Below are 21,818 nucleotides of genomic sequence, written 5' to 3' on the forward strand. Positions count from 1 at the left end.
GGGAAAATCCTAAATGTTCTATTTTTTATTTTAACCCCCCCCATTTTATTCTTATGCACTGAGCTAAAATTATAACTGGAGGTAGCACTGCCATGGCAGAAGTCTGTCAAAAGCGAGTCGCTGATTTTGTTAGGTTGGTATAGCAGTAAGTTTTCTTACCATAGCAATAACATGGCTTCTTATAACTAGGTTGGTATAGCAGTGAGTATTTTTGTCATACTTGAATACTTTTAATACTTTAATAATTTTCTTTGAAATGGCGACCATACAAAGTAGGTATTTTAAGCCAAGTATAATAATAGCCATAGCAATAATATGGCTTCTTATAACTCACACCTCACGCAAACATGGCGGCTGGCGACACGCATCTTTGACATTCAGTGCTACCTCCAGTTAGAATTATAGCTCAGTGTTCTTATGGGAAATAACATTGAAAACTACCGACTTTGGGATGCTTATCTAAACCATTTAGGAACTTACTAGAGACTTGAAATTTGGCAGCATTGTAGTAGGTGATATTAAATTAACAATACAATTTCTAAAAGTCACATTTTCAAATTTTAACCCCCCAAAAATTCAAAATAGCGGAATGTGGATTTCACTATTTATTCCTACCTAAGTAATTTGTTTTTACAAATATTATTTAATGCATTGTATTTTACTTAGTTTACTTTCAATTTTACTCATTACATATTTTTCATAACTTTACTTCTTGACCCCCAAAATTTAAGTTTAATGTCAAATTTGAAGTATTTTTCCACGTTTACCAGGTTATAACAGATTCTTTACCTATTCTATGGGCACAAGGGTATTGGAACTATACACAGTTTACTGTATTAGAGCTAATACCATGGTATGAACATAAAAAGGACCATATAAAAATATGCCCCTCCGAAATCTATCCACCTACCTATCCTATAGCCACCACAGGTGCGTCGGTCTAAATCACGTTTACCCACTTCTAGATTAGCTGGAGATCTGAACCACGGCCGCCTTTAACTACAGGCCGCGGCCATCGAACTGGATACAAGGGGTCGCATAAGAAATGAATGCCAAAATAGCCACTATTATACTGGGAAATGGCGGCCATTTTTGAAAAAGTTGAATTCACATTTTGTTAATTTCATAAGAAAATAGTTTAAGTTATCTGGTTAATGTTCTCTAAATTGTTATAATCTACGACATACCTTACGATCCAATTAGTTTATTGTGGAGTGGAGACCTAGGTTTCTATGTCGAAATGTAATTGGTACTCTTCAGTCCTAGGCTAAGTATTAACTTTTTGTTTTTCATCTCTTGGTTGAGATGTTGTCAATTTGATACCTAGAATTTTTTATAAATACAAACATTGAATATAATATACAGTGTGTAAATTAAGTCTTGCATACATTTTTTATCTTTTTTTCTATAGTAGATAGAAGAAATCCATTTGCGGGACTGATTAATAACAAATGTTAGGCACTTTTTACAAATTTTGAAAATAAAAATTCCCTTAAGGGCAAGTGGGGGTGGGTGGTAACTAAAAATTTTCAAAAGACAACCCCATCTTGTGACCCCTCATTTTACAGGTATTTGGAAGACAAATCTAAAGATGTGTCTGAAAATTTTTTTTGCACCCTATCCAAGATGGCGGTTTAAAATGTACTTAGGGTTGAACGGGTAAATTAGGTATGGCATCCATTTCTTATCTTTTTTCTCTTTGTAGATAGAAGGAATTATTTTGCGGGACTGAGTAAGAACAAATGTTTGGCACTTTTTCATAATTAAAAAAATTCCCTTAAGGGTAAGGTGGGGGTGGGGGGTAACTAAAAATTTTCAAATGACAACCCCCATCTTGTGACCCCTCATTTTAAAGGTATTTGGAAGACAAATTTAACGATGTGTCTGAAAATTTTTTTTGCATCCTGTCCAAGATGGCGTCTTTAAATGTGCTTGGGGTTAAACGGTGGGGTCTGGAACACAATTTTATCTGTTTTGCCATTAATAGATAGAACTTATACACTTGTGGGACTGAGCCAAAATTAGGCACTTTTTTATTTATTTGAAAAAATCCCCCTAAGGGTGTTTCAGACTTAATTTACTTGTTCAACCCTAAGCACATTTTAAGCCGCCATATTGGACAGGGTGCTTAAAAACATTTTTAGACACATCGTTAAATTTGTCTTCCAAATTCCTTTAAAATGAGGGGTCACAAGATGGGGGTTGTCATTTGAAAATTTTTAGTTACCCCCAACCCCCCCTTTGTCTTAAGGGAATTTTTATTTTCAAAATTTGTAAAAAGTGCCTAACATTTTTTATTAATTAGTCCCGCAAATTGATTACTTCTATCTACTATAGAAAAAAAGATAAAAAATGTGTGCCAGACTTAATTTACACACTGTATATATATATATATATATTTACAAAGACGTAGTGGAGAGCTTAGATGCATGGCCATGATCTTATCAATCCTAACCTCCAAGGTTGGGACGAGAGAGAGAGAGAGAGAGAGAGAGAGAGAGGGTTCTCTAAATCTTAACAGTTTCTGAAATAGGTACCAATAATGACACAATTATGTTTCTCAAACTACATCGAGGTACTTTGTCATGTTAAAACCAATTGGATCCCAAGAAAATTCTCTTCCTTAGTTAAACATGCTGTCAGTGACAGAGAAATATGCTAATGATTGTGTATGTACTATATTAAGTCAAAGTTTTGTGTCTCTAGTGCCAGTTTGGACTCTTTCCCATTCAGGGCCTGCTATCCTCACAAAAAATCCTTTGACTATGATGAGTTCACTAAATACCCAAATAGAAAGGAAATTTAATATGACAGTATTAATTGCCACAGTGCACAGTGGTCAGTTATGTATTTCAATAGTGTCACTTTTTCAGGTTTCTATCATTCTATTTTGTATTGAGAGGATCTCACATTGTACAAAGTTGTAAGCCTACTCTTCCTTTCAAAACATTAATCCTGAAATAGATTTCTTCACAAAAAATATCTAAACCCTTATACAGTACAAGATATGTTAATGCACTGTCATCCTAAACATAATTTTCTTTATTGTTTTATTTTGTAATTTAGTGCACACATACTATTTTTATCAGATGCTTGTGAGCTTTATGGACAAGAACATACACTTTTCACTTGCAATAACTTAATCCATCATAACATATTCTTTGCAAAGGTTAAGGGAAAAATATCTGTAAATAATAATCATAGTAGGTAGCCTATCTATTAGGTTTTATTTTCAGTTGGCAGCTAAACACATAACGATATCCATAACTTTCTTAGAGGCATTATTGTTCATAAATTTGAGCTTTGATTATTTTGATGTTTCCCTGTAACCTACAACGTTATAACTGGACTGTTTTGATCATTATAGTTAAATTTCACTAAAAAATTAATAGTTCTCTAAATTATGTAACATAAACAACCTTTTTTACAGTTAACCTGTAATTGTAGACAGTAACAATTAATTACAATTAAACCTGAAATATCTTGGTGTATAATTTTAATAAGTTATTTTTCTACCCATTTCCCACCAACAGAGACATAAGACCATAGGTTGATGAAGAAAATCACAAAGATTCCTGGCGTTAGACTGCTCTTCTTCAAATAATTTGAACATATCTTGCCTGGCTTGTTGGTAACGATTTAGTTCTTAACCGTTTGCAATTTGTTATAACGCTAGTACTTTCTTTATTACTAAAAGGTCAATGTTGATAACAAAACCACGGTTTGATAAAAGTTTAATTTGTTATCGAACATTAAAACCCTTAAAAAGCTATAGGGGTTTGTTTAAAATACAACGTAATAATGAATTAGTGTTATAGGCCTACTGTATTAGGTAAAAATTGTTAAGAAATAACTTAATTACGATGCACTATAGATTTAAGGAAATAAAAACAAATCACAAGTAAATAGAAACAACTTTATTGGTAAAAAACAATTAACGGTAACAATACCTCAATGAAATTCTAACTAAAACGAACACCTTAGCATATATCGAAATTGTGATGATCAATAGCATTTTAACTCAAACTTTGTAATTAATTATAATTAAATACAGGTTTGAGGATATTTAAATAACTTACAAGTAAATAGAAACAACTTTATTGGTACAGGAAAAAATAGGTTCTGTAGCAATATCTTGATTAAATTCTAACTGGAATTCCTCCAAATATTAAGGTTAGGAATATAATAAATAAATTATGTCTTCCAACACTATCTGATATATTTACTGTCTTGTAAATGTATCAGATAGTGTTGGAGGATCTAATTAGGTAATTTATTATATTCCTATGACAGCACCAACTTGTAAAATGGTATTCAAGAAGTTATACTGAAACTGTAAACAGATGGTTTTATTCAAAACACTGTACAGTATTTACAATAAAATATAGGTTTGAGGGTGTTAGACTAATAGTGGAAACACCTTATTTGGTAAAGGAAACAATAACCGTAAAATTTAACACTTTGAACTCAGACATGTTTAGTAATAGCGTCTTTTTGGACAGTTATTTAGTAAACATGTCTTAGGTATCAAATAATAAGAGATGATAATCACAAACTAAAAGAACTTAACATATCACTGAATTTTCTTTTCAACATGTGATTTAAAAAAATCTAAATCTTTAACCGCTGTAAAACTAAAACTTCAGTTGGTACACAGCATCAACATATTCAGCCTTTTTTCTCATTGAGGAAGTTGTCACGTTATGCTTTGTGAGAAACTCCTTAAGTTGAGCAACAGTGAACTTATCAACCTGGAAGCAAAATATTTTGAGTGTGAAGATAAATAAAAAATGTTGTGATATAAAATAAATACAAATCTTATAAAGGCAAAATAACTAATTAATAATCTGAAATAGGAATAGTCAAAAATGAATTACAACTAAAAGACAAACAGATTTCTGAGCTAAAAATATCAAAGATATTGTAAGCTTGAAAAATTGGTTAACCGATGATCCAATACACATGTATTTCCAACTATTAAATGACAATGTAATTTCTAAAACAGATGAGATTCACTTAATAAGTTCATCTATTAGTCATGCTGTAAACATGCTACAAGACTATCACCATGTGTTAGATAGTTGGAGCTTAAAACAAAAACAATGCTTAATAGTTCCAGTAAATGATAGCAAGGACTGTCAAAATGCAGATAAGGGGGAGTCATTGGAGTTTGCTAGTATATAGTAAAAATAAAAAAAATGAATTTTATCACTATGATTCATTAGGAACTGCTACCACTCTGCTGCCCTTAAATTGTTGATAAACTCAGTGATTACCTGGGAATACAAACAAAAGCAACCTTACATACACTTGAAGGATCAGTCGCAAATTATTCAAAACTTCAATTATGTAACGTCACAAAAAAGACTACCAAAATTTGACCAAAATGATTGTACAGTATTAATTAAAAGCTTTTTCCTGCAGTCATTCGACAAAGTTGGCTTCCTTGTGTTTAAGTACAGAAAGCTGCTAATTGCTGCATATTTATACTTTGTCGTACGGTTTATAATTTGGCGCACATCAGGATTCCAACCAAACAACACAAATCAGCGTGGTTCTATTATGCACGTAATCCGTGTACGCTTGGAAAAAGGTTGGCAACACTTAAAAATAATAATTCTATGATCAGCTGATTGACTATTATAACTACGATTTAACCTGTCATTTTGTGTTTACAGTTTATGTTCTATTTTCGTTCAAGGCTTGGTTTGAACACAACCTGAAGTGTAGTATTTGAAAGATGAATTATAAGTGGGCCTAACATGTTTAAAAATAATGAACTCAGTGAAAGTAATTGTGAATATAATGGTAGACCAGAAATAGCAGAAACTGAAAACATGTTTCATTAAACCTGTTACCTGAAAAATCAAGAACGAAGTATGAACAATGCAAAATAAGTATGAGTTATACAAACTGTCTTCCTTTTTTGGCGTAAGAAAGTTACAAAAAAAGAAAATTTGTCAGAAAATTTTTCTTTACCATATTTTGAAGAACAATATACTTGTTTATTATGTGTCTATACTGATTATTACTGTTTATACCTGTACTCTTGAAAATAAGTAACACTTTGCTTTATAGTGACTGTAGGAAAAATATAATGTGTAACACGAGTGCAAAAGGCCTTTGCTGCACTCGAGATCATTCCGTCGAGTAAATATATGTAAACATTGCTCTCGTGTGCAGCAAAGTGCCACTTTGCTCACTAGTTACACAAATAAATATTTTAGCACTTGTGCTACAAAACAGGAATTTTGTTACGGCAGATGTATTAAATACACTAATGATGAATCCAGATGTACATGCTAAAAATAGTGATGAAAATGTTAAAATCTTGGAGGACAAATGTGTACAAGATGACAAACTAAAGGAAAATATCAAAATAAATATATCTCACAAGAACATATTTACCCAGCAATATAAGCATTTCAAAAAACAGGTGCTGATAAACCATCAAGAATAATGGTGATAGTCATGCTAAAGACTGTGTCCTAAATTTACAACGCATTAGTAACAGCGTTGGTGTTAATGTGTCCGGTCTGGTTAACCCCGGAGCCCAGATATAACTGTACACAAGCATCAATAAACTAAATTTTTGGAGCGCCTAATAGTCAAAGAGTACATAAGCTCGCTTGATCAGTGGCAGCGATAGCGGGCTCGCAGGGCCCGTGAGACAGGGGGAGGCCTGCGAACCTTGATCGGGATTTTTCGGGAAATTTTACCGGGACCCGAGCCTGCGGGGGGCTCTGCCACACGGGCCCCCTATCACAACAATATCTATATGAGAATTACCATAGGCAAATATATCTATGAGGCTAGGACACTAGCTAATAAATATTCCATTCTTTCATTGATGATACTATGATTTATGATAAGTATGATTGATGATACTATGGCTACACACTAGATTTGTTTACTTCGAGTCAGGTCAAAAATGTTAACCTAAGGGTTTCGGGCCAAAATCAGGTTGGTTAAAAATCGGTTTTCTTGAAAAACTGTTGATTTTTAATTTAATATAGAATATAGATTTTCGAGCCGAGCAGAGCCTGGCCAACAAGCTTGAGAGATAAAAGGCAGAAAATCGAGCTCGAGCTGAGCTTTATTTCCACGATAACATTGCGATCGCAGAGCGCATCTGCGAGGATCACGCTCACGCGATTGAAAGATTAAAGCTTTGCCGCGATTGCGTATAACGACAAGAACATTTTCCCGTGGGTGTCGATGAACATGTCTCCGCGGCCGCGGGAGATGTTCAATATTTTGCTGCGATTGTGGAAGACGATAATGATGTCCACACGACCGCAGGAGACGTTTAGGATTTTACTGCAATAGTGGAAGACGATTTAAATGTTGTTCAAAGGTTTATCACGGACATTTTCTATCACAATGGTAAAAGACAATACAAAACGTTTTGGATCTGGAATCTGATCCCATCCTCAGGTGAAAAAAACTGAACACATTACAACAATTTTGTAGAAAAGTCTAAAAATATTAAATATTGTACTGGCTGATACTGACAAGCTGGTCAGCTTCGATGTTGAAAGTCTGTTTACAAATGTCTCCGTTTCGGAAACCCTAAAAGAAATTGAGAACTAAACTCCCAGTTAACGTCATAATGGAACTTTAGGAGTTGTGTAACTATTTCCAATTAGGGGGTAAATTCTACCGTCAAGATGAGGGTATGGCCATGGGTCACCATTGTCGCCTATCTTTGCCAACATCTTTATGGAGGAGTTTGAGCAAAAAAAGCTTTGGCTTCAGCTCGGCTCAAACCGAAGATATGGTGGAGGTATGTCGATGAGACTTTTGTGGTTTTCTCTCATGGAGATGATAAATTGATGAGTTTTTAGAGCACCTTAATAGTGTTTCATCTTCCATAAAACTAACCATGGAAGTCGAATCACAAAACAAACTCCCCTTTTTGAACGTGTGCGTAGAAAAGCATTTGAACAGTCTTAGAACATCAGTTTATAGAAAGAAGACATACACAGGGCAGTATTTAAACTTTCAATATAACCACCAAATTTCTGTCAAGAAGGGGGTTGCTTACTCTCTGTTTGACAGAGCTAAGAGCATTTTCTCCAATCAGGATGAGTTAAAGGATGAAATAAACAAATAAAGAAAGTAGAACAGGATTTGGCTAGTAACAGATACCCTCATTCCATTATAAACACATGCAAGAATGATAGGGTTACGTGTGAATGCCCTTTACAAAATCGCATGGAAAAGGTCGTTCACATGTCAATCCCATATGTGTCAGGGTTATTGCAAAAAATCAGAAGGGTTGCTAGGAAATTTAAAGTGCAAACAGCGTTTAGGACACAAAAAACACACTTAGGCAGAGTCCCGTCAAAACAAAACCAAAAAATGACACTCAGGATACTAAAAACTGTGTTTACAGAATAAATTGTAATGATTGTTCCAGGCCTTACTAGGGCGAGACAAACAGACCATTGAACACTAGAATCAAAGAACACAAAGAAAACACAAAAAATGGTTTAGTGGAAAATTCTAAAATCACTCATCATTGCTGGTCCGAAAATCATCGTATAAATTTTTAAGAGGCAAAAATTTTCCATAAGGAACCTCATTATTTCAAATGTAAATTCATTGAAGACTCATACATTAAATTAGCAGACCAACCAATCAGCCAGTCTTCGGTTGAAATTAGGACACTGTGGCTACCCATTCTGAACAAGGAACTAAAGAATAGGGGACTTAATTGTTCAAGAAATAGGGAAATCGAAATCACGAGTTCTCAAAATTCGCAAGTTATGTTAACTCGTAGTTAAGCTCGTGATAGGAATAAACAGAATGAACACCCTTTTATTTTAGCATCATATAACACTCCACTATTTTGTTGGACCGGACGCCATTTCCTCTTGCCTCCGTGTTTCGGATTGGTCGGTCATGCATGATGCTTCTGTATCATTGGTGGAGTCATTGCGAACTGTGCGATTAGTGTTACATTGTGTGAGCTGTTCACAATACACCTTTTTTTTAGACTATAGTGTTAAAAACACTATACTCTCGGTGTTAATACTCTCTGTGTACTCTCGGTTATACTCTAGGTGTTAAGAATAAGAAAAAGAAGTCATGAGACCCTCTTATGATGTGGGGTTCTGAGGTCTAAGTACAGTAGTTCATTACACTGTACAGTACCACCTCATCCTTTATTTACTACGTTCCACACATAAAGATAGGCACATGTATTACTCAAATTATTTCAACACTGATTGTATAGAAAGGTTTTAGGGATTGAGAGAAATATTCAAATCGAAAAGGTTTTTGAACTTAAAAAATGTGAAGTACAGTAGAACCCGTCATATCCGACCTCAGGATAACCGACTCTTTGGAACATCCGACCTAGTGTCCAACCGTCTACTTGTTTCCTGTCTGGGGCGATAACGCCGAGCGCGATCGGTTGACTGAATGGCCGATCGCGAATGTTGTCCTAATCATGGCAGACGATCACCATGTTCGCTGGTAACAGTTGTTGCCGCCATCGTGGGAGACGATTACCGAAGTTGTGGAGACTGCTGCAAGTTATGCTCCCCAGTGTTGCCGCCGTTGCGGGAGACGATCACCAAAGTCATCCAGACTGCAAGTTATGCTCATGGGTGTTGCCGTCGTTGCGGGAGATGATTACCAAAGTCACGGAGACTGCAAGTTACGCTCATGGGTGTTACCGTCGTCCAGAAGATGATTACCAGAAGTCGTGGAGACAGCAAGTTATGCTCACCGGTGTCGCGGGAGACGGTTAGCGAAGTCCCGGACACAGCAAGTTACGCTTACAGGTATTGTTGCGGTCGTGGGAGACGATTACCGATGTTGCGGAGACTGCAGGTTATGCTCCTCCCGATATCCAACCTTTTTGCTGTTCAGACCATGGCCCGATCATGGTCTGATATGAGGGGTTCTACTGTAAGTGTAAATAAGACTAGTTAGAGTAAGTATATTCCTCTGTACTAAGAATCTATAAGGCATCATCACAAAGTAAAAATGTTTCTTCATAAAAATAATGATAGTTAAGAAGTTCTAGGATGGCAAATGTCTACTGCAAATCTCTGTGAATATACATACTTTTCTGGTTTCGATAGCTTCTTTGATCTTCTTATCAATATCGCCATCCTCTTTCTTGACTCTCTTGGAGGGTCCCGCAGAATCTCTACTTTTCATCTCACGTTTGGCTGTCGTGGGTGTTGGAGTACCATCTAACTCAAATGTAGAGTTAAACTCTTGGATCAAATCGCCAAGTCTCGAATCTTGAGCTTCCAAATCTGGAACTTTTCAGTTGGTTATGAATCTATTTATCTACTTAAAAATATTTGTAAGACAGTAGAACTCACCACATGTTTTGGGACCAAGACATGATTTGAATATCAAAAATCGGATTTTCAAACTAGCAAATAACAGGGGAGCAGAAGCAAGCACACATTAACAATGAAGAAAATACAAGATTTACCATGAAACACACAGTCTGTAAGATTTGAGGGGTTCTACTGTACACAATAAACTGTGTCCACATTAATTTGGGGAGCGATCTAATCTAATGGTAGAGATAAAGAACAAGAACACAAACACACAAAGGTCCCCATCATGGGTACATAAGTCCACGAGGTCTGGGGTTCTAATACTACCAATGGATTGTGGATTCATCTGTAATAACGCTGTGAATCTTTAGCCCTTGCCTGAGATATCATATAAAACGATTCTGGGCAAGAGCCTAGTGTTGTAGGATATGAATGTAGGAAAAAAAAAGTAAATAGGGGTTCGCGGGTCCCTGGAATTTTAAAGTAGGGCTGGACTAAATGATAAGTTAAGGCAGGAAGAATGTGTTCAGGGCCAATTAGCCAAAAGCTCAATTTTCAATTGAAATGAGCACCTCTGAAGATTGCACTATAGAAAACTCATGGCTTTATTTAATGTAAATTTAATGCTGCAGCCAACAAGTAGGCTAGGCCAAATGTTTTATTAGGCCTAAGTTAATAGTTACTAATAATTAGTAACCATATAACATTTAAGTTATAATTTAGTATATACTTAAACTTCCTATTTAGGCCTAGGCAGGGTTTAGTAGGCTAGGATGAAATTTGTTTCAGAAAAATGCTACAAACTCTAAGACAACTGTAGCAAAAATATTATTCAATAAGCATTTAAAACAAAAAATTCCAGTAGTCTAATATTACATGTTTGAACATTACATCTTCAATTTCATTTGTAGCAAATTTGCTGTAGCCTGCAAAACAATGTAGCATTTTTGGGTTGTGAATAGCAAGATGCTAAATATGCTACTGCAACTTAAACTCTGGGCCTAGGCCTACTCAACACGCAACTACTCGACTCGACTCGACACTCGAGTTTTTACTCAAATACTCGAATCGACTTGAATAAAAAAATCACTACCTGCCCAACCCTACTCACTATCCCATCAATTTTTATTTGTTCTAAAATCCAAAGTGAAAAGCAGTTAAATATTACAAACTATTTTATACAGTAAGAAGACAAAGGAATGTGTACAGTAGAGATGTAAAATGATAAGTTTGTAGTAGATAAATTTTAAACTATTCATTTAACGTTATTAAACATAAAGAGTTTTTAATTTCAACCATTTAATTTAATTTAATTTCATAAATTTGTTTACTTTATTATTGTTTTTAATATAGTAGTCCATGTGTGTAACTGACCAATATACTCCCTATAGTACAGCATTTGGATAGTTCGACCCCCCTAGTACACAATCAAAGTTCTACTGTACCAAGTTCAAATAAAAGTTAATTAAAGTTGGTTGCTTGAATGCTTTAATCCATCTGGCATCAACATTTTCAGCTCAGCAGCAGACGACTTATGTCAAACACTCTGGCTTTTAGTACTTGGTCTTTAGTACCTATCCCTTTAGTATTTACTGAAAAAAGAAGATACAACCTGATCCCGCTAATTTAACAACTAAGTAATCTGAACAACCTAAGAGTGGAAATAGGTTTCTGTATTCTGAAATACTATTCATGGTATCCAGTGACTGAAAAACTGAATTGTTTGTGCATTATTTATCCATCTGTATGATGATCAAGATCAGGAGGTGTGATCGCAGAAGACGATGATGTTGTCGCTGTAATCACATGTAACCATCACACAAAATTGCCTCACGGCAAGGGACGATAAAGGTTTTGACGAGATTGCAGGAGTAATAAATATATAGCTATTTCCATTAATAAAAAACATATTGTTTACACTTTTTTATGCAATTTGACTGCATTTCTGTTCTGGCTAATCCAAGGATCCAGTCTCAGTTAGTTCAGATTAACGGGACTCAGGTGTACTCGTACTGAGAAAGAATGAGAGACTAAGGACATGTTTATCTTAGCTCAGAGAAAGTTAATCTTACGCGTAGAATCTCCAGGTAGTTCCGGAGCTGTCTTATCTAATGCCAGGGCTTCCAGGTGGGTCCAAAACTGTTGGTGCTTAGGATTTTCAAACTTGGCAGGTGTAAACGATGCCCTCAGTTTCTTTACAATCTTCTTTACTATTTCCAAGGTATGCTGAGGAACATCTGAGGAGTAATCAAATACCTGCTCCCTCGTATCGTCTGAAAAAAATTTTAATATTGAAATAAATATAATTTTCTTACTTGTTTACTACAAAAGTAGTCAAATTTCTAATCTTTATAGTCACCTTTTAAAAAAATTGCAGGCTATATTCTGTAAAAGATTTTCAATCAAAATATCAGGTTAAGAGGCAATTGGTTGCATAATGTAGGTCACTGATAGTAGAATTGTGCTACTTGCTGGCACATAGTTATGTTCTTGATTTTTCTGTGACCGCAGAAGAAGTTCACGATTTTGCGTTGATCATAGACTAAAATGAGGTTCTCTTGGTGATATTTCAAAATTACGGCACAATTCTTGGTTTCCCCAGTTCCAAAAGACTGTAAATTTAAATTTTCCAAGTTATTCTTATGGAGAAAAAAAACTGTTGTAGTTTGCATGTTTATTTATGTTAATCAAATTTGGCAAATTTATTTATTTTATGCCATATCATAAACATTGGTCAAAAAACTCTTTTATCCACCCTGTAGCAGCAAACCTAAATACAGTTCGGCCAAAGTTTCTGTACACACGACCAGATCTGGTCGGGTCTAGGCGAGGGGGTTGGCGGGAGTACTTTTGTAAAAATATTTGACTCTTGCTTCTCACTCACACCTAACCCTAGTACTGCCAATAACAGGAACCCGTATGTTTTAGTTCGGCTAGTAGCAATCCGTCAGCACGCACAGAAGTTTTGACCAAAATGTACAGTACGGCACTCGTTAAATCTAATGGGGAATAAATACGTCTTGTTAATGGAAATATTTAAGTAAAAAATCCGATCAATGAAATTGTGTTTTAAGATATGATGGGAAAACATGATGAAAAAGCCTTATTAAATTACTAAATTACCCGTGGAATTTGAAGAGTTTAACAGAAAACTCCTCCAAGTATTATATTGAGAAAGTCGAAATACAAACACACTTGCCTTGCAGTTCACTTTTGTGTTTGAGCTTAATAAAGCAACCTTACTAGATTGTGAGCATTTAATATTTCTTAGTCCCCTATTGAAAGTATTTTATCTTTAAAAAATACAATCAATCTTTCTACAAGTTTTATTAAAATAGGTTATCTTACGGTCAAAAGGGATGGGTATGGCGTGGAATCCGCACGGTGAGAGTTGACGACCCTCCTGGTCGTAAGTCTCTGCAGATGGTACCAAGTAGAAGTATTTGGTCACTGCTTTGTTTCTAGGAGTCATACAACATAGAGCGACCCTATTACTGGTGATGCAACCGTCCACTAAACACTTCATGAATGTTGAGCTGCCTAAAAATACACCTTCGACATTAATATAAATAATAATCTATATGTAAAACATTCTTCAGGCTTTATTCGAGATAATATAAGTAAAAGACTGTAGGTTTGACATGTTTATTACAAAGAAAAAACTGTACATTTAAAAATTATATGTTGTTATTATCCAAAAAGTAAACTGCTGTAGTTTGTTTGTTTGATATATTTTGATAATATTCGGCAAATTTATTTATTTTATTCTAAACTACTGTATTGAATTGATATAAAAAACACTTTTTTCCTTAACTAAAACAGCAGATCTGAATACTCATTAAACTTATGTTATTTATAGGGAATACAGTGCAACTTGGTTATTACGGCCTCGGCCTTAACGTCGACACGGATATAACGTCATTGTTTCATAGGTTCCACCCAAACTGTGTTTGCATTGTAATAAACTTGGATACATCAGCAACAAATTCCAAAACCTTGTATATCACGTCAAAAATATCCGGCTGGAAGGAAAACAACCTTCATAGAAAAAAAGAGAAAGTTTGATGGAAACTCACAATGCGTGGAGCAAGTCTATTGTTTAGTCACACGCCAGTCTATCTTTAGATACAGCCTTTTTTCCCTCCCCTAATCACCCTCCCTAACCTCTGCCCACCATTATCAACTCCATAATACTTGGGGTCTGCGGTACAGAAAATTTAGGGTCGGTACGGTTCGGTACGGTACAATATTTTGTACCTCGGTTCTCGGTACAAAATCGGTACGGTACGCGGCTACCCGTATTTTTGCGGTTTTATGCTCAGAACTGTATTCAAACCATTATTTTTAACTTTAATACATTGACATAACTATGAAAATGGATAGTATACACATTCATGGTTTTCTAACAACAATTACTGTACCACACATTATTAAAACAAAACCTTTTACTACTACGAGGATTGTGTCAAGAAAATCACAGTTAAGATAGAGGCTTTACCTATTTTACTCTGAGATACTTTGAATATAGCCATGATAAAAGTGGTTTTAAAAATATTATAAGAGTTTTTAGGAATAAACATGTTTGAAACATTTATTGACAAGATAATTTAACACAACTGGTAAATTATTTCCAACCAACACAATATCTAGTTGTTTTAAAAAATTTTTAAACCATATAGGCCTAATAGCATTCAGTACGATGACAGTGTAGTTGCCAGCTGTTCACTAGAGGTTATGATGAAGTAATGGCAAAGAGCAGTATCAGCTTCAAAACTAGTTATAAGATGGATATAACTCTTGAAAAGTTTTTTTCTGAAACTAAAATTTGGATTATCACAGAGTAAGATTATTGTCTTTTCATTTACAAAGTTAACATCCCCAATATCAATCAAATCAATCATTAGTTTATCTTAGGCTCAATCCAATTTTCTTAGTATATTTTAAAGCTCTTCCAAAGAATCAAAAGACCCAGGCCTAGACCTAATTATTTAGGAGGGCCTATATATAAATTGATTAGGTTACAATGAGGGTAGCAAAATCACTATCTAGTTCATAAGATTTAGATTGCATAAAGTACCTTCAACACAACACAAAAATACAGGAAACTAAAAAAAACATTTTAAGCCTTAAACAGCCACATTTAGGCTGTTAGTAGGCTGTTAGGCTGTTGTCCATATAAGACAAGATACAGAACATGTAATGACATAATTTGAGACCGAGTAGGCTTGAATAACGAAAACAAAAATTATGCAAACAACAACGACTATGCTTGTGGTTGTCAATAGAAAGATAAAATATCTATAACAAATATTTTAACTTATAAAATAAGATTGTAGGTTAGTTAGGCCGGGGCCACACTTGTAATTTTCAACCAGCGAGACTGTTTTCTCCGTTTTCACGTGCGACGCACGTGAAACAGTTTGCCCGTGGCCACACTCGTCTTACGAGATAGGTTTTTCGGGCAAACCAGCGAGACTGATAGAGCATGCCACACTGGTAATAAAAATCGTACGTGTCCGTGATATGCACTCCCCCCCCCCCTTCCACGCTCTCTGTACAGGTTAAAACTAGAAACGTCCGTGGAAAAAGTTCAGCGAGATAAGGTGAGTGTGTTCACTCCCATAAGCCGCAATGCCCCGCGACTAGTTTTACGTGCAACGCCCGTGGAATGTTAGTAGAGAATACACGTGCAATTCCGTTTGTCAGTCTCGCTGGTAAAACCAGTGAGACTGACAAACACGTTCACGGACGTTTTTACTCTAGTGTGGCCTGCCCCATATACCGTAATGTATCTCTCAAACCCACGGGTAACGCCCATGGAAAAAATTCAGCGAGATAAGATGAGTGTGGCCCCGGCCTTACAAGTTTAATATGTAGCCATAAACAGTTTTATGGCAGTAGGCAATGGGCAAATTGAATATCTACGAAAATACTGACTGAGTTAGAGATAACATTTAACACTCATCATAAAACTACTATTTTTATGATAAAATAGAATTGGAGAAAGTCGTAAAGAAATAAAAGTGATAAAACTCAACAGTTCTTGGAAGTACTTGAATACAACAATTATTGTCATGATAAAATTTTAATGGATTTGGAACTGCTAATGGGGTTTTTATTGCATCATCACCCTAGTAATAAATTATGAAGATCGTAAACAAACATCTGATAAGACTTTTATGTGCTCGGAACCAACTGTCGTTGACTACGATAGTAAACTGAAAGTAATTTATTATTATAATTAGGCTGTACCGAACGTGTAAAATGCTGTACCGAACGTGTAAAATGCTGTACTGAACCGATGACGGTAATTAAGCTTGTACCGTACCGTACCGACTTTTTCGGTAAACCGCAGACCCCTACATAATACATCACCTATCACTGGCGGCTAGTCAGTGACATCTTGACTCACTTTGCGTCCAAACACTGATACCGTTTGTGTCAGTTGGCTTAGCTATCGTCAGTTGGGAGTGCGTGAAGTAGTGTATGAGTTTTACTGTTGGTTTGCTCAGCTGAACGTGTTACTTTAATTAAACCACAATCAAAATCAGTAACGTATGAAAATCACAAATTAGATAGCTTAAAACCAGAGCTTAGGGACATAAAAGATACATTATTAAACCTTGCTGACATTATTTATTAAAGACATTACATTATTAAAGTCCAATCTGCTGAATCTAACTATAATAGGCACAACCCAAACAAAGAAAATACCATCATTCAATATCTACACACAGAAGAGACCTTTCCCTCATCACAGAAATGAAAGGTCAGCTGAAATATGTAGGACCAGAAGCTCTTCTTGAAACTAGGGGTGTGCTAATATTCAAACTTCAAACTTTTTTGAATCGAATATACCGATATTCGATTCGATTCAAAATTTCAAAATAGGTTCGAAGTTTGAATCGAATATTTAAATGATGATCGACCTACCATATAAAACTAGGTTATAATCAATTATTATTCCAAATTAAATGCTTATTTATATTGTTTCATAGTTCTAAAAAGTATATTAAATAAAAAATAAAGTACAACTACGAGTTTACTGTCAAGAATACGTAAGATCGGCAGAATAGAATACAAACAACTAACAACACGACACGGGCATGGCAGCTCAGATGAGTCGAATCCGAATCTCGAATCCTACGAAAAGATTCGGATTCGAGATTCGATTAAAGAGATTTGAGAATCGCTGACAGGATACCAGAATACGCAGACTCACCGCCAGCCGCCAGCTCTATGTATAATAACAGGTAGGAACAGCACAGCAGTGTCAAACTACGCATAAATGGAAAAAACTGAACTCGGTCTCAAAACTGAGGGCTTGAATTACGTCTCAGTCAAATTTTAATTGTATTTTAATAGGGATAGGCCGATAACAGAATTTCTCGATTCAATACCAGTTCTGAAATATTACTAACGATTCTCGATACCGATTCCATATAAAAACTCATATTTAAGGAAGTTGCCTTGTTCAATGTTTTGTTGTTAGTTTAAATTCTGAATCAGACAACCGGCGTAGTTCATGCCAGCCCAAAATTATCGTGCGCTCTCAGTTATTTATCGTATCTAAGTGTGATAAGTAAAGGGAATCAGGGAACCGCTCTTGCTTTTTACGAAACATAATAGTCGTAGACTGAAAACATCCAAATGGAGGTAGCACTTGCACAGAAACTCTGCTAGAAATTTGAGATGCTGTAAAACGTTGGTACTTGACTTCCCTGCTTTAGAAGTTTTTTGGAAACTGTCCTCTTTTAGCTGGACGCTTCAAGCACTGGTCAATGGTGTGGTTATTTCTTTTGCAATATGAGCAAAATTTGAAAGGTGTATTTGTGTATTTAGATGATTAGCTCTAGCATTGTACCGACAATTTTCTGTGGAGTGTCGTTTTTATTACATATGTGACAAAAGAGTGACTTGGTGTTTTGTGATCAGTGTAGTGACCTGTAATCTAATCTGGTTCTAAGGAAAGGGTGTCTGTTGGAGTGATGTGGATTGTAAGGCAAAGAGCAGTTCTTAGCACTGAATGCGAGAATTGAGAAAAATTGGCCGCCATGTTTACTAGGGGAATAGTACTTTGGAACTATGGCATTGCAATTGCCAACAGCCAATGAGCTGGTTGATTCTTCTAGAGGTACCAACATAAATATGCTAACACTTTTCAAACAAAGTTCAGAAAAATATCTCGCAACAAAAGGGTTAGCTCGCACTGTTAACATATTTAAATTCATAAATTTAATTCATACTCATATTAAAAAAAGATTTCGTATTAGGCCCATTTAAAACTTGCTACTGATTCAAGTAAATCAAATATTACAATTTTCTAATACAAAGAGACATGTAGAATGACACCGACGAGTCTAAAAGTATCATATTCAAGGTCCCGAGCAATGGACACACAACCTGACGTCTACAGTGAACTGCTGATTGAAGTGGCAGCCAATCACAGCATTGAGCACCAAAGGGATCATCTATGATTGGACACTGTAGGGGGGGGGGTTGATTAGAATGATGGGACATCTGGAAAAAGGAAGGCACAGGAGAAGCAAGATGGCAGGAGTCTGGAAGATTTGCGAGGCTTAGGACGGCGTCGGATCGAGTAGGCCCCACTTAATATATCAGGATTGGTAAAATCTGCCACCTGAATACGTCCTAGGCCAAACGACTTCACCTACTCAACCAACATTAACAGAAGAGGTCCAGGGGGTCGACATCCGTCTTCGAGATCCAGGATCAACCACCGAGTCATCCACCAACGGAGACAAGGGGAGGCCTGGACATCCACGACATGGAGGAATCATCTACCCTCAAGATCTTCTCCTCGGTATGTCAAAATTCAATTATAATTCCCAGGACCAAAAGTTAGAAGAGAGAAGAGAAATTTAAAAAGGGGCTAGATTATAACTTTAAATATACCAATTTAAGCCTAACTTAAAAATAATAAATTATAAACCTAAATAATCGATAACACAAATCATAAATAATAATAAACAAATAATTTCTGCTAAATAAACAAACAACAACAAGATATCCTTAAAGGTTAAATCTGTATGATTATGTATTTAATATAGGAAATTCTCATTTAGTATTTTATTTCCAAACGTATAATTTTAGTAGTTTGCTAAATGTGAATATAATCCTTGTTTGTAAAGTTTTGTGTATTATATTTGTTGTTTGTGTATTAATTTTACAGAATTTCATATTAGCATTGTGTTTCAAGTTTTGTGAACTGGACTTTGGCCAAATGGCAAAGATGTAGATTAATAACATTTTATGAATATCTAGCCTATATTTTATTGTAAAAGGGTTTAATTAATTAAGATCGAGTTGTTTTTATCACTTTTAAACTTATATATGTGTTAAATTCCCTTTTAATACTGGGGCCCCAAAAATAATTAATTCCTTTGGTTAATACGTCATTTGATTTATTGATTATATTGTGTTTCAAAGAGTTATAGTTTACACTAAGTAGTGAAATAAAATTTTGTATTTAATTCATGGTGTCAGTTCAACCAGTTCCTAAGTATTCTCACATATGCCAAGCGAGTTTACTGAGTTATTTCACGTTAATTGTCATTTCAATTTTTTCACTTTTAAAGTAAAAACAAAACCACCAGAAGTTTACAACACTAGCAAACTTTTTTGCTAACTTTAAAAAGAGAAAAATATTTATTTTAAACTTAGTTCTTAGGTTCATCCTAAAAAAAAAAATTGTATTTGACTTTTCATCTTAACATTAAATTGATTTTTTTTTGTGATTGGATAGGACTGATTAACTTATTATTTACGATTAAGTAAAGTCATGATAGAAAAAGCTTGGCTCAGAAAAACTCGAGACTCAAGTTTTTTTTTTCAAAAGCTTGACTCAATTGAAAATCTCAGGCTAACACACCTCTAATTTTTGATAAACAAGTTATAATTCTACATATTGAGATCTATCAGTGAAATAGGATCGATACCAATTAAGGGTATTGTTGCAGCACCAAGGGCTTTATAAATTATTGACAATATCTTAGAATGTTTGAACTGTCAAATGTTTTAGATATGTCCTTGAACACCCAAATTCTGTGATTTCTTTCATCATCTGATTCTATGAGGGATTCAATGAATCAAATTGTAGCAATGACAATGCACCTTTCTGATAAAAAACATGCTGACCGCCATACCTAAATATATTTTTCTAAAAAATCTGTATACTGTAAATGTAAATATGTACTGTACTTTATCATATATTTTTATATCGATGGCAAGACCGATACTGGTTGATAGAATTTTTATAATCTTTTTATGCATTGGAACTGTTTTGGCCAGTTTTATTTAATTGGTTTGAAACAGTCTTGAAACAAAAGAGGAATTTATGAGGTGACATAAGAATTTATTTATTTTGTTTTTTACAGCTTCAATTATTGTAATCAGAACTTGATCCTTACCACTAAGGGTTTCTATTTTTGAAAGAGTTGATTATTTTTTTTACTTTTTCTTATCAAGAGGTCTTAAATACAAATTTGGCTAAATAAACAAGTCATTATTCATCAGAATCCACAATACTACCATAATCAAATACATAACCTTCAGGTGATTCGTTGGTAAATTTTGTAATATCAATGATCAGTGGATGTAGAATTATATAATAGTTTAAATACCTGCATTCAGTAATCCATTATGCTGCTTGTGGCAACTATAGTTTCGGTTCACAGGGAACCATCTTCAGGCCGTACAAGGCGTCGTTATTCACTTCCATATATGAAGGTCGTCATAAGTACATAAAACACGAACACACGAAAACATACATTGACACGAACATTTAACATTAAAAATACCGAGTACTCGGGAACACGAGACAGGTGACGCGACCGGGTGGAAGTTGTAGCTCGAACTGGTGGTCAGTGGTCTAACGGTATGACGTCAGCCATTGTCTCCTTATCACTGCCGGCTCGCATTCATTCCTTCTCTCCTCCTCCCCCATCCAGTATTTTGATTGCGGTGTTATAAATGGAATTCGATTGGAATGAGAGTTTGTCATTTAAAACATTTTGACCATCTGTTTTGACTGCCTTGTATATTTCAAATTCTTCATAAGTGTTAATGGTTGATCGGTCTTGGGAAAGATGTAAAACGTCCATATTACTATTTATGTTTACATAGTTGTGGTTGAGTGAAATTAAATGCTCTGCGAAATTTGAAGTTTGTGGGCCTGTAGTTTTCTTGGGGATATGTTCTCTGAACCTCTTCTTGAAGGAGCGTGAAGTCTGTCCGATGTAATATTTTGGGCAATCGCTGCAGTTTAATTTGTAAACCCCAGACTTGTCATAAACAGTGGAATTCGTTTGTTGCCGCTCTTTCAATATGTCCACTGTTTATGACAAGTCTGGGGTTTACAAATTAAACTGCAGCGATTGCCCAAAATATTACATCGGACAGACTTCATGCTCCTTCAAGAAGAGGTTCAGAGAACATATCCCCAAGAAAACTACAGGCCCACAAACTTCAAATTTCGCAGAGCATTTA

The 21,818-nt window shown here is 35.2% G+C and overlaps 1 protein-coding gene across 2 annotated transcripts in view; it reads right to left on the reverse strand.

Annotated features, from left to right (window-relative positions):
- Nucleotides 1–3,902: 3,902 nt before the first annotated feature.
- Nucleotides 3,903–21,818, reverse strand: part of LOC128998018 (X-ray repair cross-complementing protein 6) — a 69,867-nt gene continuing 51,951 nt past the window's right edge. The window contains exons 11-14 of one of the 2 annotated variants that reach the window (XM_054423949.1): nt 13,659–13,850; nt 12,383–12,583; nt 10,081–10,277; nt 3,903–4,751 (exon numbers count right to left, since the gene is read on the reverse strand). In XM_054423949.1, the coding sequence (XP_054279924.1) occupies nt 4,635–4,751; nt 10,081–10,277; nt 12,383–12,583; nt 13,659–13,850 (707 nt within the window). In that variant the 3' untranslated portion in view covers nt 3,903–4,634. Of the gene's footprint in view, nt 4,752–10,080; nt 10,284–12,382; nt 12,584–13,658; nt 13,851–21,818 lie in introns of both variants that reach the window. The other variant, XM_054423948.1, reaches the window with a different exon arrangement.

Source organism: Macrosteles quadrilineatus, unplaced genomic scaffold (genome assembly GCF_028750875.1).
Source record: "Macrosteles quadrilineatus isolate MER2022 unplaced genomic scaffold, UCM_ALF_1.0 Scaffold_7__1_contigs__length_78375512, whole genome shotgun sequence".
In the NCBI taxonomy this organism is placed as follows: Eukaryota; Metazoa; Arthropoda; class Insecta; order Hemiptera; family Cicadellidae; genus Macrosteles; species Macrosteles quadrilineatus.